Source organism: Anoplopoma fimbria, chromosome 24 (assembly GCF_027596085.1).
Source record: "Anoplopoma fimbria isolate UVic2021 breed Golden Eagle Sablefish chromosome 24, Afim_UVic_2022, whole genome shotgun sequence".
In the NCBI taxonomy this organism is placed as follows: Eukaryota; Metazoa; Chordata; class Actinopteri; order Perciformes; family Anoplopomatidae; genus Anoplopoma; species Anoplopoma fimbria.
In genome coordinates, this window is record NC_072472.1 from 4,497,662 (window position 1) to 4,520,735 (window position 23,074).

Consider the following 23,074-nt stretch of genomic DNA (forward strand, 5'->3'; position numbering starts at 1 on the left):
GCTTGTTAGGTGACAGTATTTTCTGTAAAATAATTATTTAAAGACACTTAAATGTGAATTCATACAGTACCAGTCAAAAGTTTGGACACACCTTCTCATTCAACTACTTTGAAGAATCTAAAATGTAAAACATATTTTGGTTTGTTGAGCAAAATAAAAAAAATAAAAACCATTGAATGTGAAGGTGTGTCCAAACTTTGAAGAATAAAAAGAAAAACCATTTAATGATATATATATGTGTCCAAAAATTTATATATATATATAATATATAAAAAAATATATATATATATAAAAATAAATAAAAATAAAAGTAAAAAGTAAAAGTTTTATTAATTAAAATTAAAATTAAAATTAAAATAAAGAAAAACCATTCAATGAGAAGGTGTGTTCAAACTTTTGACTGGTACTGTATATATATATATATATATATATAAAAAAATATAAAAAAAAATAAAAAAAAAAAAAAAAATAAAAAAAACCATTGAATGAGAAGGTGTGTCCAAACTTTTGACTAATGTATATATATATACATTTTGACTAATATATATATAGATATATATATATATATATATATAAATATAAATAAAAAATAAAAATAAAAATAAAAATAAAAATAAAAAAAAATAAAAAAAATAAAAAAAAAATAAAAATAAAGAAAAACCATTGAATGAGAAGGTGTGTCCAAACTTTTGACTGCTACTGTACATCCATATTTTACTCTTGTGATAATTCCAATCATACATGAGCAGATTATACATTATTATTAGACATTTAACCGGTTTCGCAACATCCAACTAAACGCTTAAAGAGAAAAAAAACCACCCGATCCCACCCTCTTGTTTCCAGTACGCCCGGAATCGGAGAGCACAGGAGGAAATGCCACGTGTCCACACTGCGCATGCGCGACGAGCTCTCCGCTGATCCCGACTTCCGGTGAAAGAGGAGAAGTGTTACACGATTACTCCGACCCAGGCCCGTCGTTCCTCACCCGTAGCTAATCCAACGGGGGTGTTCTTCGTTAACAGCCATGATAGCCGAACGAGCCAGCTAATCAAACTATTAAATAAACCAGCAGACATTATAGAACAGCAGGTTTTAAAAAGGACGTTAACCTAGCTAGCTAGCTAAAGGCGTAGCTAGCTGTTAGCCAAACCAGGTCTGTTTCAAGATGTCAACCGCGGGGTTTAACGCCCAGAACGGGACGGGGACGGGGCAGACATATGCGAATGGTAAGTGGCATTCAAGTCAAGGCTATGTAGCTAAATGCTAAGCTAACACTAGGCTATTTGCTAGCTGTAATTAGCATAATTAGCATGCTGGAAGATAAGTTAACTACAGCTGTCACGTGTTTACCTTACTGACACTGGATATGGGAGGGTGAGCTGACTGGAGCTGCAGTGCTAGCTCAGTGGGCTAGTTGTGGGTGTTTTTGTAGGGACAACAACAGGTTGACATCTTGAGTTTTAGGACAGATGTTTGGGTTGTCATCACCCCATCACATGATCACACAGCTGTGCACCAGTTTCCTGTCTCCCTGTTGTTGAGTTTTTATCCCATCTACAGGTTTATGAACACTTTTTTGATTTCTACTGTACATGTGGCACATTGGGGATGATCCAGATATGTGTCTGAGAAACAAACCTGCTCAAGAAGTGATAGTAAAGTGAAGTAATAGTGACAAGTAATGTATTTTTAAGTCTCTTTTTTATTATGGAACATTTCCAGTTGTTTGAAGGAAGAATACACTGAAGAGGTGGATAATAATAATAATAATAATAATAATAATAATAATAAATAATAATAGTAATAATAATAATAAAGGCAAACTGAACAGGAATGAAGTCACTCAAACTACAGATATCCACAGTCACACATTATATTTACATTACACTTTTTTCTCATAGACGCTTTTATCCAAAGAGACTTACAATAAGTGTATTCAACATAGGTATTCAAGTGAACTACTAGTCACCAGAAGTCATAAGTGCATCTCCTTTCTTAAACAAGTATCTAAAAGCATAAACCAGAGCAAAAGTACAGTTTAGAAACAAACTAATATGAATACAAAAAGTGCAACAAACTAATATCAATTCAATAAGTGCTAAGTGAACAGGAATGAAGTCACTCAAACTACAGGTATCCACAGTCACACATTACATTACAGTCATTTAGCAGACACTTTTATCCAAAGAGACTTACAATAAGTGTATTCAACATAGGTATTCAAGAGAACTACTAGTCACCAGAAGTCATAAGTGCATCTCCTTTCTTAAACAAGCATCTAAGAGCATAAACAGCAAAAGTACAGAAACAAACTAATATCAATACAATAAGTGCTAAGTGGAAGGCTCAGGGTAGTACTTCATGAAGAGGTGAGTTTTGGGCTGCTTTGTTTTTACTGTACATGTGGCACATTGGGGATGATCCAGATATGTGGCTGCAGAGCTCCCGACTCAGTTTGAGTTTACACACACACACACACACACACACACACACACACACACACACACACCACACACACACACTTCTCTCTGGTTTTCATAAACTGCCGAGGGATAAACAACCTGAACACGCTCGCTGACATGTGACTAAAGTGTGATTGTGTGCAATTCAGTTTATTTTGTAGAGCCCAGAATCACAAATTACAAATTTGCCTCAGAGGGCTTTACACTCTGTACACATGCGACACCCTCTGTCCTTAGACCCTCACATCCTCTGTCCTTAGACCCTCACATCCTCTGTCCTTAGACCCTCCTCCTCTGTCCTTAGACCCTCACATCCTCTGTCCTTAGACCATCCTCTGTCCTTAGACCCTCACATCCTCTGTCCTTAGACCCTCACATCCTCTGTCCTTAGACCCTCACATCCTCTGTCCTTAGACCCTCACATCCTCTGTCCTTAGACCCTCATCCTCTGTCCTTAGACCACATCCTCTGTCCTTAGACCCTCACATCCTCTGTCCTCTGTCCTTAGACCTCTGTCCTTAGACCATCCTCTGTCCTTAGACCATCCTCTGTCCTTAGACCCTCACATCCTCTGTCCTTAGAACCTCACATCAGCACAGGAAAAACTCCCCCCAAAAAAAAGGGAGAAAAAAGGAAGAAACCTCTGGGAGAGAGACAGAGGAGGGATCCTTCTCCCAGGATGGATAGAATGTAATAGATGTCATGTGTACAGAATGAACAACATAACAGAGATACAACACATTCCATGAATATGACATAAATTATTCATATAATAAGAGTAGTAAGCAGAGTAACGAAGGAAAAAATGAAGACTACTTATAATAACAGCAGCAATTATAATTCTGAAATAGGGAATAGTAATAGTTATGTGACTAATAATAATTGAAGTAGCAGTGGGTGTCAGGCGGGTCACAGCAGGAGGCACGACTACGGTCCAGGTACCACAACGATTCATGGAAACCTGCAAAGCGAGAAAGCAAAAAGGGCTTCAGGGTGGAAGCTAAGCTAATATGCCTAATGGTACAGGTAATAGTAAGAGTAATGTGACTAATAATAACAAAGCAGCCTTCTGATGTGCTTATTTTCGATGCATGTAAAGGAGCTCCTTTTCTACTGTGCAGATAAAGCAATAGCAGCTGGAGTTGATAGTGCCTCAGGTAAAACGGTGATACGTTTCTGTACTTTGTCTGAGCTTCTAATTGTTTATTACTCCCCCCCCACACACCTTAATTGTATTCTTATCTCCCTTGAATCAGATGGGTCAACGACTGATGCTAATCCAGCTCTGTTCTTTGAGATCTTATCGATTTAGAGAACAATGTGTTACTGACAATAGAAACAATCCATGAGTATAATTCAACGGCTAGATGCAATCATGAGTTTTCAGAACAATGATTATAAATTCATTGTTACAATGGGATCTCTGTGGTGTGAATGACCAACTCAAATGGTACGAAGTATCTTCATAATTAATCATGAAGAAGTGACAAGTGTGTACATAATTGATATGTTGTGGCATCAATTTGTCTTCACATATCATGTATACTTTCCACAGCTGAATTGTATACAGTAAAAACATAGTATGGCCATACGCTTCATGTAGTATGCTCATAGTTTAGGGTGTCTTTTCTTGACTATTGAATTTATTTCTTGCTTAATGTTACATTAACTTCCTTTATGTTTTAACTTTTAATGGGTTGATTTGGCATGGTGGTTTGATTCCATATCAGGGTATTTCTGATTCAACAAGGGTTGTGACTGACTAGGAGTTTTAGTTCTCAAGTTTTCCCTTGTCTCAGAAAGGACAAAGATTTGAGGGGGATTATGTGCCTTCATCTATCTTTGCTCAGTGAGAAAAGCTGTTTTCTAATCCCCTCTCACTCTGACACTCACTGAGCTCTGCTTCCAGTTAAGTTGTACGGAGCTAAGTGGATAGTAGTGTATCTGATTGCATAATGTAAACATTTTAAGGTGCAAACAGAGATACCCTAGTGCTGCAACTTAAGCATTGTTACCTGTTAGATTGATATGAATTGTCATTGATCCATTTCTTTTTCCCCCAACTGACTAGTAGATAAATATTTGAGATAAAAGAAAGGAGTGAATCCTATTATGGTATGACACCATGGCTCTTTGTATTGATATTTGACATTCAGGAAGTTGAGAAACAAATGCCACATTTTGGTTCTTGTATCTGCACAATATACCGTGAAAACATTCTTAATTGTGAAGAGTCTCTGTGGTGGTTTACTACTGCGTTCAGTCAAGTAAGGTCAGACGTGGCTTAGAGCCCCACACTCACTGCCACTGAGGGCAGATCATGGTCAATTAAATCCAGGTAAAGAGATTAGACCCTCAGCTGTCAGTTCATTGGTCATTTGGTGGATAAGAGTGATTTTCACTTGGTGTGCCGTCACTAACAGTACAGTGCCATCTGTCTTTCATTTACCTTTTGGAACTGTGTTTCAGATTGAAACCGACACTTGAATCACAAACAAAAGCCCCTTTCAGACGTGGAATCCTTAGCATTGCTGGATTTGTCGGTCGGGGAAGCTAAAGTCTTGATTTTTGAGCTTTAAAAGTAAGGCCACAAAACAGAAGCGTTCAATGGTGGCTCTGCTCAATGGTGACAAGACCATAAATTAGATCATCTGGCACACAAGAGGGAGTTCAGAAGGCCCACAGTGGCGGCATTGTTGGAGAACAGTTTTTAAGAAAGAGGCTCATCCTTTTCAGGGAGTCCAACATGTTGCACTGCCATCTTTCTACAGTAGCCCAGAACGGACAAACTAAACACTGTCACATATGCCTTTAGTATGGTTTTAATGGCTTCTGTCGTCTTGGTTACAAGAAAAATGCAATAACTGAATAAACATGGGCCAGTTGTTTTTGACTAGATTTTCTAACATGCCTGTATTTTCTCTTCTCCAGGTCCGTCGCAGAATCCAGTTGCTCTGCAGCAGCTGCCAGGGGTCAACTATGGCATGACTCACCAACCAACCTACAATCCCATGCAGGCCAAAGCTCCCACACCACCGGGCCCCCCTGGACTCTACCCCTCCGGGCCATACCAACCGGTAACCCCGGTCTGTTCCTACCAGCCCGGCCCACCACTCACATCCTACCCAGCTCCTTCAGGCCAGGCGCTGTTGACGAGGCCTCTAATGGGAGGTCCTCCATCCCATACCCCTCCTCAGTCTGCCAGCCCTGGTCCGAGGCTGCCCCCTGCACAGGCCACACCTCCACCTCCTGCTGTGTCTTCTAGTAGCTACTACCCAAACCCCCAGCAGCAGCAGCAGCACCAGCACCACCAGCAGCAGCACCACCAGCACCAGCCCATGGCTCCGACATGGCAGTACAACACAGCTCCCCCACCAATGGGGCCACCCACTTCCATTAGCACACCTCCCCGCGGCCCAGTGGCTAATCATGTGAACCCGGCTGCAAGCTCGCCGCTGCCACCACCGTCATCAACAGTTTACAGCCATGCACCACCACCACCACCCCATGTGTCCCATAGTGTCACCCAGCCACCAGGCCCAGGGATGCCCCGAACCCCTCTGCATGGATACACCCAGCCAGGTAGGAACACGAAGGCACTATAGAGTCTTAACTCTAGTATGACTCTAGTCTTACTAGAGCCTTAGCTCATCGATACGCACAGTACAATTTGCAAATAAGGAACCATAAAATGACACAACAAAGTAGGTAGTAAATGAGACTCTAATGATGGAGGCACTCCTAGGGTCAAATTAATAAAAAGATGACTCATCCTTCCAAGTTTCAATAAATCCAACCAGTGAACTTTATCCCATTCATTCCAGGGTCCCTGTTACTTAACCACTGTAATGTGTGTAAGTGTTTTATTTATTTTTTAGACATACACTGTGTTGTTTTCTTTAAGATAGCCACCACTATCCCCCTCTAATACCCTGTTCTACAGCACTATTACTGTGTCTTGTCTCTTCTCCACGTCATTGTCTTCTTTCACTGACATGTGCTGCAGATATTCATATCAAGAACACTGATATGTTGGAGCTGGACCTTGTCCTCTGTTCCTACTGTGAACATGTGGGCTGGCTGCTGCCTCTGGCTCCCACCCAGGCACAGAGACTCAACTACTCTGAATTTGTACAAAGTTCAAATCAGATCTTTATTGCTTCCAATGTGACTCTTATGTATCAGCATGACGCAGACAAATCCACATTTTTGTTTCAGTTGCTGGTGCAGGTTTGATTCCTAAAATGTTTGCTTCCTTCTGGAGATATCAGCCGGATGCACACAACTGTACCTTTTTGATGGAATCAACATAGTAGTTTAATTTCTTTTTGTGACACTTTAAGGGTTGTCTCCACTGACAAGTATGTAGCACACAGTAGTGTCAGAAACATAAAACACTGATAGAGAATCTCAGTAAATGTTTATGCCATCTAGTCGTTAGCACTGTATACTGAGGAAGTGGCTTTGTTAACTGATGTGAGCATGCAATTGATTAGGTAATCTGTGGCCAAAGTGCCTGGATGATATGTTCTACCATTTTCTAAATCAACCTTGAGTTTAAAAAAAGAATCTATCTTTTGTGCTTGTGCTGCATAGAAGCAGAGTCCCATGATGGCCTCGGTCTCTCTGTTACCAGCATATCCCTAGATCTTCTGGTCATAGTGGCTTGAAAATTGCTGTTCACTTTCAGTCCCCCAACAAGAAGAGATATCTTCCCAGTACAATGGTGACGGTGAAAGTATCAGCCAACTGGATAAATGATTAGCTCTTTGTGAAAAGGAATACAATGTTGACTGCTTTCTTGCCGTAGAACGTCACACATTTCACCGTCATCCACAATAATCTGTAGAACACTTTTGGCTCTATTGAGCTGCTGAAAGTGTCATGGGCTCCAGTATCTAATTGTCAGTAAAATGTTTCAAATGAATGTCACGCTGTGGATATGAAATACAAAAGATTACCATGCAGAATTTGAAGTTAAGAGGATTATCATTTCAGTCATTATCCTGCAGCTTCATCTCCATCTTATCTCTAATCTAATTAAGTCTTTACACTCTTGATGGCCTTTGTCCCAGGAACGATAGATTCTTCCCGGTAGATAAATAATCATTTGTCATTATAATTGGCTTTTAACATTTTCTGTGACTGCTGTAAAAGGTGTATAATTTATAGATTGTGGTTTTGTACACTCTTTATACACAAACGTGAACATTCTTCAAGTTTATTGCTCAATAGCAAGTCAGTCATAGAGTTTAGTTGAGTCCAGACACGTCTGTCTTGGCTGGTTTGTCAGCAGAGATGAACATGTCTCTGTTTCTGACACCATCGTACTTCTGACATTAGCTGGCTGTGGGTGAGAAGAGCCACCAGCTGTTGTCGCGTCCATATACGACGTATAATGTTACACATCAGGGATGCCTCATAACCTCTTCTACATGTTATGTGGCAGTTCTAATGCTCTTGCTCTTCTCCTAATATGATTTTTAGAAGTAAAATTTTAGCAGCGGCAAACAAATATAAGGCAAAGACTGGCCATACTTTAGATCAAATGTTGAAACGTTTCTGATGCTGCATTCAGGTGAAGGAAGGTTTTGTTTTCTACGCTTCTATGGCAATAGCGCAAATATTGTAAAGCACCAAATTGTTTCTGATACCGGTTAGGAACGCCATAATTGAGTTTTCCGATACCTAGAAGTGATAAGTCGATTGAAAAAAATATCTAACAAGAGCTTTGATAAGTGATTAATTGTATATGGATTTTGCTGCATTTTCACTCTGGTAAATTGTGAAAATTGTGAAATGAATCATGAATGAGCCCCAATAAAATCCCTGCTGTCGTTTTTGTTTTTCCACCAGGTACTGCACCCCCACCAATGACTCCCATGGCTCCCCAGGCATACCAACCCAACAGAGGTCCCTATGGCCCCCCACCTACAGGTCCACCACCAACCATGAAACCCACACCGCCTCCCACTGGACCCCCAATGGGCAATGCCACACCTCCACCCCCAAAGGCAGATGGTGAGCTCTTTTTTAAAAAAAAAAATCTGGGCATATTTGTGCTTTGTCCTCAGGTATGACAACGTAAAAAAGACGTTAACCCACCAATGAGTGCCACATCCGAATTTATTTATGCTTTACGTCATTGCTTTCTTCATTAATTTACATTTTACATTGTCGGATTTATTTTGTCTGGTCTCAAAGGTGTAGTCTCAGCAAATCCAAGACTAGCAATTTATTTAGAAAATCCTTTAAATCAACTGTGCCAGTTTACTGTGAGATAACTGAGGAACTCTGTTTTGTTTTCTTTTGCGGTACCCATGGTGATAAGCGCTGATTGCAGTTGTCCGTTTTTGGATGTCACGTCCCAGAAATCTGAGATCGGTGGGCCGTAATCTCAATCTCCATGTGTCACCTCACTCGTCAATCGATTCGATGATGATTTAACAGACATTTATTTAAATCAAACTCTTCAAGATTATTTCTTTAAGTAGAGTTAGTATTTCAGATCATGGTCTGTTTTTACCAGGTTTTGACTATCTTAACAGTACAGTATAGTGAGGCGTTAATGACGTGTTTTGAAGCACAAACAGTCTCAAATCAGAACGCTGTCAGTGATGCTGTCTGTAACTGAATGTCCTTCTTCATGAGCCAGTTATTTTTGTTCTGATCACCTTCCGTTGTCCCCCCTCCCTCCTCCTCCCCTCCTTCCTCAACATGCCAGCTCAGTGTGGGGGTGCCGTTAACAACACTCTGCCCCCCACTGAGCCCGACTGCCAGGAGGGTGATATTGAATGTCCAGGTGTGGCCAAATCTTTCAGTAGCTGTTAGTGACCGTGCTATTGTGCCCATCCTGTCCTCTCCGTGTTGTTGTTGTTGTTCAATGTATCTAGGGATGCACTAATTCTTTTTTGTCATCCCTTAAATTGAAGCTCTGCAAAATCAGCTGTTGCAACAATGCATAAAATAAGTTTATAATAAGCTTATGCACAGCATTCTTTTAGTATCAGTGCATCCCTGGTAACAGATTTCCTGTCAGTACTTTGTTTGCCTCTATCTGTCATCCATCTCCGCCATATCTCCTGTATGACCTCTGAATATGCATCTTAGTAGCACATAAAGTGTGTTCTGTTAAAACTCCATTCATCTCTTCCCATCATCAGCATTAATATTGTCGTTTTGCTTCAGTACTCTTTTTGTTTCCTTATGTGTTTATTTTACTGTAGATCAGATCATTCCGTATCCGTCACCTGTGGTTAGCACCCTGGGATAGAAATGGCGAAAAGTGTCGCTAAAATTATTCATATCACATCTGTGTTTGTTTTTAAACAGGGACTGTGGCTGGCAATGGCCCACAAGCACCAAACAGCTATAATCATGTTGACAACAAAATGGGTAAGGCCATTTTCTACCACGTATCAGATTAGTTTTCACACCAACCACATGTACAGTCTAATATTACTAAGCAGGGTTTCATAACTGCCCCACAAAGGCTTCTCTTTCAGTTCCCTTAAGTTAGTTTTCAAGACTTCTTGTTACCTTTTCTTTCCTCTAACTTAATGCAGTATTTTTTTTAACATAGTGGATGTAGTTTCTAATATAAGTGATTCTAGGAAATGAGTCTTTTTTAAAAAGTGACACGAAATATTTGAGTTTGAGTTTTTAAAGAACTACGTCGTCTCAGTGCCAAAGACAAAGCAGAGAAGTCTGATTTTGTTGAGAGATGGACTAATGCATTGTTGGGTTTTGTCTTTTCGTGGGATTTGTTAACATCAAGATGAATGTAGTTGATAATGTATGATAAAATACCATTTAGATATCATATAATATAATTCAGTGGGTTTGATTTCTCCTGTGAACTGAACTCATTTCGGTTTCCCGTTTCCTCCACAGCTGGCCCTCCCCAGCCTGGACCGCCTGGACCTCCTGGTCGACACCTGGGCCACTACCCCTCCCTCCCCCTGGGTACCAGAACAACCCAGCTCCCCACAACGCCGCCTCCCCCCCCATGCACCCTGCCATGCAGGCCGCCACGCAGCCTTACAGTCAAACACCTCATCCGTACCAGCAGGTGAGTCACAGCCGTGCGCTTCATGGAAACGTTTAGCTGTCATCGATATATGGAACGTCTGAGCGTTTGTAGAAGCAAAGCTGACGAAGGGAGGAGCAGGTTAATTAACAGTCATCACAGGATCTACATATGTTTGCTTTATTTCTTATGTGATAAAACTTGTATTGTTTACAGACCTAAAGCACTTTTCAAAATTGATGTCAGCAAATTACTTTTTTTTTTAAACTTGTTCTTTTTCCTTCTCTCAGCCACCTGTTGGCCCAGGGCCCGCCCAACTGAGCCCGTCCCTGGCAGCCATGAGCCTCCAGTCCAGCACCCCGGAGGCCCTGAGGGTGGTCAACCTGCTGCAGGAGAGGAACCTGCTCCCACCGAGCCCGATCCCCGCCCCGACACCCTGCCTCCCGCAGGACCTGCAGAGGATCAACTGCAACCCAGAGTAAGCCTTGTACTACTGCAGACAGCACGTGTTTATAGTTAATGTCTTTCATTTGATTATTATCCTTTTTAAACTGATAGTACTGTAATGTTAATTTTGTGTAAAAAATAATAATAAAATGCACCTAAAGTGGGACTTTTTGCCTTTTAAATTACTGTGTTTTTTGTCCTTTTCTTTTTTTAAGCATGTGAAATACTGGGAAACGTGATCATTATCTCTGTGTCTGTCTCCTCCTCCTCGTCTGTGTCTGTGTCTGTGTCTGTGTCTGTGTGTGTGTGTGTGTCTGTGTCTCTCCAGGGTTTTTCGGAGTACGCTGACCAGCATCCCTCAGACTCAGTCACTGCTCAATAAAGCCAAGATGCCGCTGGGCCTGCTGCTGCACCCCTTCAAAGACCTCTCGGTAACAATTCAGTTCAGTATTTATTGTGCGCACACATCAGCCCTTGCATTTACATCAACCTAAATAACATTTATATAGTTGGCAATGGCTCTCCATCATAACTTTATATCTGAGAAGTTGTATATAAGTATGTGTGCTCTTTGCAGATAAAGATTAAAAATGATCTACAGCCTTATCCTCAATAAGTTCCTTATATTTTGATTAGATAAGCAAGACTTTTACTGATTAAACACTGAGAATCTTCTTAGCATTTTTCTTCAGAATAGGATTTGACTGAATGTGCCTCTGGGGCCAAACCTGTCAGAGCTTATTCATGTTTGTTCCTGTGTTAACTGAGGACACAGACGACAGAGACGTTGCAGAACGTGATTAGCAACAAGAACATCTTTATTGAAGTGCCAGTTAAAAAGACAATTTGTTTAATTTGCCCGGAGGCACTTCTCACACTGTTTGCTTTTATTCTCTTTATTTCCCTGCAGCAGCTTCCTGTGGTGACATCCAGCACCATCGTCAGGTGTCGTTCATGCAGAACCTACATCAATCCCTTCGTCACTTTCCTGGACCAGAGGAGGTGGAAGTGCAACCTGTGCTATCGGGTCAATGACGGTGAGAAAGGAGGAGGAGGAGGAGGAGGAGGTGTGATGAAAGAGATACGATCATCTCAAAGAGCCACTGTTGACAACTGTGCAAAAAATTAGAGCATAGCAACAGAGCAATAATTCAATTTTCAAGGAGCATTATGAAGTTATGACATCTGTTGACTTTAACAGATCAACATGATTGATTGGAATTTGACTTAGTGAGCTCATTTAAACAAAGACAGACACAAAGAATTGAAAAAACACTCACATATAGAGCACATAATGCTATAAACAACAGATGGTAATAATATCCTTACCCGTAAAATAATCACAAGCTTAGAACAAGTGGGTAAAATCAAAAAACACAATAATAAAAAAACCACAGATAACACAAGTAGCGCGTTTAGGGGAAATCAGAAAAGTCGCACAACCAACTCAGGAAGTGCTGCAAGTGCATAAAAAGCATCTGCCCTATTGCACAATTATTGAACCTGCAGAGTGGCCTGCGGTGCAGTGCTTGTAGTGTTAAGTAGGCTGTCGGCTTCAGGATATGTTCAGTTCTGGAAGATCCACATTAAACATTTTTAATTACGATATCATTTTTTGGGGCTAAGAAGCTTTTTCTTTTGTTCAGTAACAAGATAAATTTGTGCTTTAAATAATTGCAGAGGGACGAGATGCTGCAAATGAGGACGTAAAGCCGTTTACTTTTGGTGAATTAAAATCAATGGTCGCTCATTGACCAAATACAACTTTTGCTTCTATTTGCTATTTTTTTTTCTTTATTTAAGATGGTTTTGGAAACATTTACAATGCTTTTGCATCTTAGATGATATGCGGTTGTAGCCAGTGAAGGTTGTATTAACCTGTTTATGTTAGAAGAAAGAGAGCATGCATCTACTCTGTTATATGATTTATTAGTGTGATTTATATACATATATAATAATCCTGACATAAAGGGATACATTCTTATAATAATTGAATAATTTAGGTTTGAATAAATGTGCCACTCCAATACACATTTCAATCTTTCAGACTGTTGAACATTAAATCTAAATATTGTCGATTTGGTAATGATTCAACCCCTTCTTACTTTTCCTTCACACAAAGTACACTATTCCATATTATAACCTCACTGGACGTTGTGTGTTTGTGTCTGTGTGTAGTTCCGGAGGAGTTTATGTACAACCCAGTCAGCAGATCGTACGGAGAGCCACACAAAAGACCCGAGGTCCAGAACGCCACCATCGAATTCATTGCTCCCTCAGAATACATGGTAGGTTTCAACAGCTTCATTTACATTGGTTTTGTTGTTTTACTTCTTTATAAGTATTAGCGCCATCAGTTAATTACTCCCTAATAACGTGTTTAAATTGTACAGAAACCTTGTGTGTGATGTTGATGTTGGGTCTTTTATTGATCTTGAGTTGCGTTACATGTGTCTGTCCTGATTTACCCAGCTGAGGCCACCACAGCCTGCTGTTTACCTCTTCATTCTCGACGTATCCCACAATGCAGTGGAGACGGGCTACCTGAGTGTGTTCTGCCAGTCGCTGCTGGACAACATCAATGCGTATGTACAACATTACAGTATGTTGGAAAGACAGCGGGGCCTTATTGTTACAAATTCATTGTTTGAAATTCAATGTGTAGATAAACTGACAAAGTTTCTGTCCCTGATTTAAAGTTGTTTTATGGAGGTATTTAATCATGTATTAATACACTTGCTATCTGGCAGAAAGTGGCAAAATACAGGCAACTAGTTGTCTAATTATTGCCATAACGTAAAGAGAGAACATCACTTTTTAAATACATATGAAAGAAGGTGAGTGCTTGCTTTATTTAACGGTGCTTCTGTGTCCCAGGCTTCCTGGAGACTCTCGAACAAAGGTGGGCTTCATCACCTTCGACAGCACCATCCACTTCTACAACCTCCAGGAAGGACTTTCTCAGCCTCAGATGCTCATCGTGTCCGACATCGAAGGTGAGACCCAGCTGACCGCAAAGGCCATAAATAAATACGCTCATTACTACAGCAACGAGACACCAGCTGTGTGCAAACTAAGTGCAGAAATGTATTAATTAATAAACAAATGTTTGAGAAAACTAATCAAGATTACTTCCAGTTTTTCTGAGCTTTTTAATCGTTGATGTCAGTTTAACTGCACCAAAAATAATGGCTCTGTTTTTGTATTTTTTTAAAATTAATTACTTCTTGGTACCTGTACTTGTATATGTGTATTTATGACTGTAGTATATTTGTTTGAATAATAACTTTTGTGCTCCTCAGATATCTTTTTACCAACACCAGACAGCCTTCTAGTAAACCTCAATGAATGCAAAGAAGTAAGAACTTTTACCTTGATTACAGCTCGTTGTGAATGTGAATAACCGTACAAACCTCATCATGTTATCGTATTTATTTATTTGAATCGTGTTTTCATTTATTTAATTGTGTAATAATTAACATTCATAACTACTGCATAGTTATGAATGTTCTGACCTCCTTAGAGGTGGAAGAAAGACAAAATGGGATCGATAATATGTGTCTTTAAAAGTAAAACTCACTATAACTCTACATTTGTTTTTCAGCTTGTGCAGGATCTGCTGAAGAGCCTGCCGACTTTATTTGAAAAGACCATGGAGACTCAGTCTGCCCTGGGTTCAGCTCTGCAAGCAGCCTTCAAGCTGCTGTCTCCCACCGGAGGGCGCATGTCTATCTTTCAGACCCAGCTGCCTAACCTCGGTGTGGGGGCTCTCCAGTCCAGAGAAGACCCCAACCAACGGGCGTCTGCCAAGGTGAGAGTTATGTGTTGGACATCATACAGATGGATTAAAGAGCTGTTAACCCTACAGCGGCATTATTAGACCTAAAAACAGCAGATGTAACAGTGATATTTTAATGAAACAGAACTACAAATGTTTACAATGCTCTTTATGGTAGAATCATGCCAGTGTGATGATTTGTTGTTACCCGAGTAGCAAGAAAACGGCTCAAGAGGATTTTTAAAAATCACTTAATCAATTTTAAAGGCTTTTTCTGCCAAAGAGTCATATTTCAAAACATATGTGATGATTTGTTTTTTTGTTTACACTTTCATGGCAATGTAACCAGATTTTTTTAACTGCACTGAAAAACAACACTAAACAAGTAAGACCCTGTCTATACATCTACAGATATTTTTGAAAACTGATATTTCCCTCTACTTTTTGGCTTCTGGTTCACACACAAACTCCATTCCATCATCCACCCACACATGGATCACATTTCGTTACGCCATAGCACTTTGGGCCTTGTACCAGAAAGACATTAAAAAAATAGGTACAAAATGATCTCTAAATGAAGAAAATGTGAACTGCTATTGTCATACTATTGTTTTGTTTTTTAATAAGCTTACTATGCATGCTGAGAATCCTTTTCTGTGGTGTTTGACATATTGTTGATGTAGTGTTTATCACCAACTACTGGCCTGGTGAGCGTTTGGAGTCGAGTTTGCTTTTCTAGTGAGGGCAAAGTTATTTTGTACAACGAAGATAGTGTGGACAAATTTTGGGGAATATCTTGTATACGTGTAGATGAGGCCTACATTTTACAAAAGCACTCAGACTTCAATTTGGGAAGTCATGGATTAGTTATTAATTCATTTCAGTCCGGAGATTCAGAGGGGAATCTTTCTGGCTCTTCAAAGATAATTTTATCTTAAATTGTTTTTGATTTTGACTCATTTTGGGTAGTCTCATGACTTTTTTTTTCAATTTTGAGCTCATGGTCCCACCTGCTGCGTTTCCCCCTTCAGGACATCCAGCACTTATCCCCAGCGACTGACTTCTACAAGAAGCTGGCTCTGGACTGCTCCGGCCAGCAGGTGGCGGTCGACCTGTTCCTGCTCAGCTCTCAGTACTGCGACCTGGCATCGCTCGGTAAGTCACGGGCTAAATGTATGGGAGAGGGTGCATAGAAGAATATGCAGCAATACAGAATACTACAAGATGATATTGCTAATTCAGGTTATGCCATGAGAGTCAAATTGATTGATTTCACTTCTGGTTTCATGTTTTGTTCATATTAATCAACAAGGGGAAATCATTTTACATTTGAAGTTTATGGGGAATATTATGATTTGTGTTTATTCTAGGATGGTTTTATATCATTTGAGGCTTATAGCAAACACAGGTCTTAGTTTAAAAATAAAAAAACCTTTGGACGAGGAAAAACTTGTTTTGTTCCCAAGTTTTAAAACAAAAAAGGGCTAAAAAGATGAAAAATCAGTCAGTATAAAAGGTGAAAAACAAAACGCATGTATACACCCTCGGCGAAGGCAAATATCTGGACACAGAAACAAGTTTTTCATTAAACCATTTGCAGATGACTTCATTTTTTGTATCATCTCAAAGTGAAGACGATCCTCATCTCTCTTGTGTTCCTTGTCTCTCTTCCAGGCTGCATATCCAGATACTCGGCAGGGAGCGTTTACTACTACCCCTCCTACCACCACCAGCACAACCCCGCTCAGGTGGAGTGCTTCCAGAAGGATCTGAAGAGATACATAACCAGGAAGATCGGCTTCGAGGCCGTCATGAGGATACGCTGCACCAAAGGTCTGTTGGAACCAGAGCTGCCTTGTCCTGGATATGCATTTTTAGCTTTCGACGTGTGTGGTGTGCCGTCTATCCAGCTGGTTTGACTGTGTCTCTCTCTGTCTCTCTGCAGGTATGTCCATCCACACGTTCCACGGAAACTTCTTTGTGCGCTCCACGGATCTGTTGTCCCTCCCCAACGTGAACCCAGACGCTGGCTTTGCGGTTCAGATGTCCATCGAGGAAAACCTGGACGACATGCAGAGCGTCTCTTTCCAGGCTGCACTGCTTTACACGTCCAGCAAAGGTACACACACACACACACACACACACACACACACACACACACACACACACACACACACACACACACACACACACAGCCAAGGTTGATTTGTTTCTTCAAAGCCATTTTGAGAATTTTTTGTTTAAATAACCTTTATTTTGTCTTACAGGAGAGAGGAGGATCCGTGTCCACACCTTGTGTCTCCCTGTGGTCAATTCTCTGTCAGACATCTTTGCTGGAGCTGATGTTCAGGCCATCACTGGACTGCTGGCTTGCATGGGTAAGAAACTAAACTATCAAACACCTTGTGAATATCATTTCAAAACAATTTAAAGACATTTACAAATACTCTGCTAGAGGTAATTATTTGTTACAAATTCTGAAGGTTGCATCTACCCCTAAAATATGTAAACAATACATTTACATTATGACCTGAGAAATATTCAGGATTGTAAAATGTTATCCCATGTATCAGAGCTCTTTCTTTGCAGCACTAGCTCTTACCTTATATAACCATTCTAACTGTTATTAATCAGTATTTTAGATAACACGTTACAGCTGCTTTCATCCCTTTATATAGTAACTTTAAGCAGGACCCTGAAGATAAAGTAAAAACCTGCAGCTTTCCAAGAGTTTTGACATAATGCCACTGATCATTTTCAGTCTACGTGATCACGTGTGTATAAAATGGATAAACTTGGATTTGTCCAAAGCAACACTCCAAAATTATTCTTCATTGTTGCAGTAAATAGTCTTTTTATTTGCCTCAATACTTAATCATCGCAGGTTTTTTCATCCCCCTTCACTGTTATGAGCACTGACAGATGGAGATGAGTGGCGACAGCTGCGGTTACCTAGCAACCATTGCACACTGAGCAGTCAAATCTGTGACAGCTCATCTCGCAGTCACTGCAAGAACAGATGAAGAAATATGGGAAATATGGCACCACCACTGTTGCTTGGGACTAACTTCGACTGATAACCCACTACTGTTCTAAACTGTTTATTAATATACATGATACTAAAAAGTCTCAAAGCTAGAAAAAGCTTTCTTCTTAAACCAGTTATGTCCCCGACAAGGACGTAAGAGGAAAATACGTCATCAATCCGCGGCTCTCCTTTTTGTTCCTCCTTTTTTGTCATCTCCAGTTGGTTCTCCAATCGTGTAAGCAGAATTCTTTCTTCAACTGAAATGTTGACAATCCAAAAGAGATATATCACGAGTGCTTGGGAGATTTGGTTTGCTTGGAACACGCCAAGAAATACTCCGTTTGTATTGTTTTGATTTATTTTCCTTTTTTTAATATCCGGCAGTCTTTTCACAGGAAGTGCATTGCTGCCTCGCGCTGATTTTAAAAACAACAATGCATGAAGTTAGAGGAAATCACAAAAGTGATCACATGTCACAGGCCATGCATGTGGAGACTTTTTCTTATCCCAGATGTGAACTGACGTACCTGCCTTCAAATGTGTGTCCCCCCTCTCTCTCTCTCTCTCCAGCTGTGGACCGCTCGGCGACGGCCAGTCTGAGCGATGCCAGAGATGCGATGACCAACGCTGCCATCGACTCGCTGACGTCGTACCGGCAGTCCGTGTTGACCATCCAGCAGCCCGGCCTGCTGGCCCCGGCCTGCCTCCGACTCTTCCCCCTCTTCATCCTCGCCCTGCTCAAACAGGTCAGGACAGACGCTCCACTTAAAACTACTTACAATAAACCTTAATGTGTTAAGACTCAGAGGAAATCTTCTATAATGTGTTAGCTTTGCTGGTTAATTTACTAGTTCATTGAACACAGAACACACTTCTAGGATCTCGTGTTTTTTATACCGTTCCATCACTCATTTACTGATCCAGTTTCATGTGTCTTCCCATGACCTCCTGCAGAAATCCTTCAGGACGGGCACCAGCACCAGGCTGGATGACCGGGTGTTTGCCATGTGTCAGCTGAAGTACCAGCCGCTGGTCTACGCCATGCTGATGATCCACCCGGCCCTGTACCGCATCGACGATCTGACCGACGAGGTGAGGAGGGTGAAATGATGTCTCTGAGATTTCTGTGCATGCAGTGGCAAAAAAAGTTGTACTAAAATACTTATTTCATGAGGAATTTTGTATAGTTTACTCAGATTTTAATGATTTTTTGGGCATGTTACAAAAGTACTTTTTCATGATTTTTTAAATATACTATAATATAACCTGATTTGACATGATTTTTATTTATTTTTTAGTGTTTTGTTTGCGCTTAAGACTAAATGAATGGAGAACAAATGAGAACTCAGTTTTGAATGAGAAGTTAAGTCATGTTTTATCTGTGAAGGACCAGTGTTTAGTCCTTTAACAGCCTAAATCTAGGTGGTTTTTTTTTGTTTTGTTTTAGCAGTGTGCTTAACCTTTAACAGTTATCCTTAATATTTCCCATTGTTATTTTAAGTGCCACCCTGTTACTTCAACTAATCGTCTATTCTCTCCTGTTTCCTGCATCTTTAGGGAGCTTTGAACATCAACGAGCGGACCATCCCTCAGCCCAGAGTGCTGCAGCTGTCTGTGGAGAAGCTCAGCAGGGAGGCGGCGTTCCTCATGGATGCTGGAACGGTACGAAGCTTTAAGCCGTGGTTTTCAAATAAGCACACATAACTAGCTTGAAACCTGACTGAATCCTGAGGAAAGAAGAACCAACTTGGGGTGTCTCATTTAATGATTCGCTCCGTATTTCTAATCACATTTGTCACTGCCAAAGATGCTTTGGATACAGAAGAAAGTGGTAGTAAAAGAGATATCTTGTTCAGAAAAAGTCAAAATACAAATCTATGTCCGTATGACACAGGCTTACTGATACTGATAGTACATGACATTAACAATGACTTAAACCTTTCTACAACACTGGAGGAAAGTGCATAAAAAGTTAAATTGTAATAATGAAGAAACGCATTATTTAGTATCCAGCGTGGTTTTTCATTAAGACATCCGTACATGCTTCATTTTTTCCAGCTACCAGTAACTCTAAATACTACATTATTTACTAATTATTTGTGATTGTATTTAATATATGTCTTATTATTATACCAAAGGTGATGTATCTGTGGATCGGACGAAACTGCCACCCCAACTTCCTCACACAAGTCCTGGGAGTTCCCAGCTACGCTGCTGTGCCTGACAACCTGGTAGGAGGATTTCCAACCACACTGTTCTACAATCACAACCGTACAAACGGTACAACTACAGTTTGACTCACTGCATCCTCCTCCGCTTTCTCTCCCCTCACAGTATCTGCTCCCGGAGCTGGACACCGCCGAGTCGCAGAGAACCAGAGCTTTCATCGGCTGGCTGAGGGATCAGAGGCCGTTCTTCCCCTCCCTGCATGTCATCAGGTGGGTAACGTCCTGTATGAGGGAGAAAAGAGTGCTCGGGGAAAATAAAACAAGCAGACAGCTGTTGGTAGATTTAAACTTTGGCAGGTTCTCCACTGTCATCTTAAGGTCACCTTCTGTTCCACTGGGTGAACCCATGAGAACCCAGATGGCTGATAAAATCTTGATGGAATCTGAAAACCAAGTAGCATTGAACTTACTCATGAGTAGTGGTGTAACGGACCGTAGTTGATCACATTGTGAATTGATTTCACAGTTTAACCATCATAGTGTGAAAAAGTTTTCCTGTCGATAGTTATCGGCAGATATTCAGTAAAATAATTCAATAAGGAGATCGGCATTAATGCTTTCTATTCCCCGATCACTGATAATGTTAGATTGTGAACAACAAAGCAGGATAAGAGCTACTAACGTTAGCAGCAGCGCTAACGGCTAACGTACGATGGTTCCATTCAGTTAAATTATGATGCATCAGTAAAAATTAGTTTTGGGCAAAGGTCAATTCTAACGTTATTCTGATGGGTAAATGTAAAACCCCGGTACCGCCAGTTTTATTATCCATATCCCCTTAATCTCATAAGTTGTTTTTTTAAAAACTGGAACAGAAATCAGAACTCATAATACATTTCTAATGGGGAAAAATTAGAAGTGTAAAATCCAAAGTTCGTCTACGTTTCTTAATAAAAACTGACGCTCGAATTCCCTTCGTCAGCACTTTGAAATGAAAGAGCAACTACCGCTAACAACTCATTTTCTCTCTCTCTCTCTCTCTCCCTCTTTACCCTTTGGCCCTCTCAGGGACGAGAGCCAGCTGAAACCCACCTTTATGCAGAACATGATCGAGGACCGAACAGAGTCGGCCCTGTCCTACTACGAGTTCCTGCTCCACCTCCAACAGCAAATCTCCAAATAATCTTCAGTGGGACTTTGGAGACGAGGAAACACTGAAGCAAGGACGCTCATCAGTGTGTGTGTGTGTGTGCGTGTGTGTGTGCGTATGTATGTATATGGTGTGTGTGAAAGCAGTGTGAGTCAGACTCGAGGATGCCTCTTGCTCCATCTCTAGCTGCGGTTCACCATCTCTCTCTAGAAAAAAAGCTGAACTGACGTGAACTCTCGTCACTCAAATCAAACCATGTGACGGACAGTGCGAGGACCGAGCGTGACAAAGAATCGATTCTGATGCTTATGTGGCACTTTTTTTCTCTTTTTTTTTTTGGCTCTTTTTTAACCCAGCCGAAGCTACGCGTTTCAATGAAGAAGAAAATAAAGCAAGAAATCCAAGAAGATGATGGTGATTATGTATGTGAATGATCGAATGAATCAGTGTTTATTCTCATAGAACAATGCTGTCTTACTAAGGTATCGTTCAGATACAGTCCAGGCAAACTGAGGTGTTTTTGTTCAAAAAGCACAGTCGTCTTTGCTGAAACGAGTTAAACGTGTGTGTGTGTGTGTGTGTGTGTGTGCGTGTGTGTGCGTGCGTGTGTGCTTAAGACTAGGTTTATGAGGAAGGTTAATGTGTCTGCACTCAAAGACTGTTATAGAGTGCCACAGGGAGTATTTGTACGCAGAACACCTGAGCTCTAACAACACTCATCATATTGTACCTGAAGGACAGAATGTGTGTGTGCTCTTTTAAAAAAAAAAAATTCTCAGTTATTATAATTGTGTGTCGGAAAATAAATGCGTAGACTGTGTTGTTAAAAGGCCGCCGCCATCGCTGCGTTGAATGTGTGGACGCGACAGCGGGAAGTCGTTTGCATTGGTCTGATCTGTCCTTCAGAAACTCTCCGTCATCTTTTTTTTTTTTTTTTCTTCTCTTTGGACATTCACAACACCTCTGCCGACGTCGCTGTTCTGTTGGTTCATTTCATCGTTTTCCGATTATCTAATAATTTATGAGACTCCCAATCTGATTAAATTCTATAATTGCCTTGTATGGGAAGTCACTTTTTATTATTAAACCTCTGTTTAAATACAGACTCTATATATGAAATATTTTAATATAATAGGATATGGGAAATTCTTTAACACAGACATAACAAAGCCATTGTGATCTTTTAATCATGCTTATTGATACTTGTATATTGAAAAAGACTGCGTTATATAGAGTTGAAGAAATGCTGATGATTTTAGTATAAACATTAAGGTGAAATGACGCTAAGGAAATAAAATCTTTGGGACTTTTTAAATGTAGTTCTGTGTTTTGGTGGGTGAGAAGTGTTTATTCAGTGAAAGCGAAGACGACAAAACACAATATGGACCAATAATAGTCCGTTTTTCTCGTGACTAGGCTTGAATTGAAGTTTTTTTTTTTTTGATTTGGTCTGATTTCATACAACTTGTAATCTATGTATCATATCAGCAAAAATGTATTTAGGAACAGATAAATATGTTTTGGCCTTCATGCAAAAAATTGTCTTTCATAAGAAAATATATATATATGAAAAATAAAAAATAGCCTGTGTTTGGACAGAGTAAATTTCAGAGGTCTGGACTAAATTATGTTTTTAAAAAAAAGTTTGAAAGAGATCAACTCAAGATTTATGAATCAATTGCGTGAGCTGAATGGAAAAGTACCTTAACTAACACATGTAACTGTCTAACGGAACAATTGACCCAGACACACCTGATCATTTTGCATTGAAGCTAAAAATACACTTGGAAAATGTATTCATTATCTCTCTGAATGATGCTTAACTAAAGTGGTGCTTTCACAAAACATTTAAATTATATTTGTAATTATCATCAGTAAAGTGGATATAATTAAGTAGACATGAAAATAATACAACAGCTAGAACAGTCTAAGATCAGACATATTACATATATTAAAAAATACATATTTTATTTGTTATGCAGCCTTTAAAAGCATGTAAAGACAACACT

At 40.2% G+C, this 23,074-nt stretch overlaps 1 protein-coding gene across 1 annotated transcript; it reads left to right on the forward strand.

Moving 5' to 3' along the window:
* The first annotated feature begins 873 nt into the window (after positions 1-873).
* On the forward strand, positions 874-22,695 carry sec24a (SEC24 homolog A, COPII coat complex component). Its single transcript, XM_054625838.1, is given in 25 exon segments — positions 874-1,229; positions 5,397-6,047; positions 8,322-8,486; positions 9,190-9,267; positions 9,798-9,860; positions 10,359-10,418; positions 10,421-10,536; positions 10,785-10,972; positions 11,270-11,372; positions 11,852-11,978; positions 13,120-13,229; positions 13,414-13,526; positions 13,819-13,937; positions 14,244-14,299; positions 14,546-14,752; positions 15,751-15,874; positions 16,394-16,552; positions 16,665-16,838; positions 16,987-17,097; positions 18,318-18,493; positions 18,702-18,839; positions 19,305-19,409; positions 19,886-19,978; positions 20,082-20,185; positions 20,984-22,695. Coding segments are annotated over 25 exon segments (3,516 nt in total). The 5' UTR covers positions 874-1,168; the 3' UTR covers positions 21,099-22,695.
* Positions 22,696-23,074: the final 379 nt, after the last annotated feature.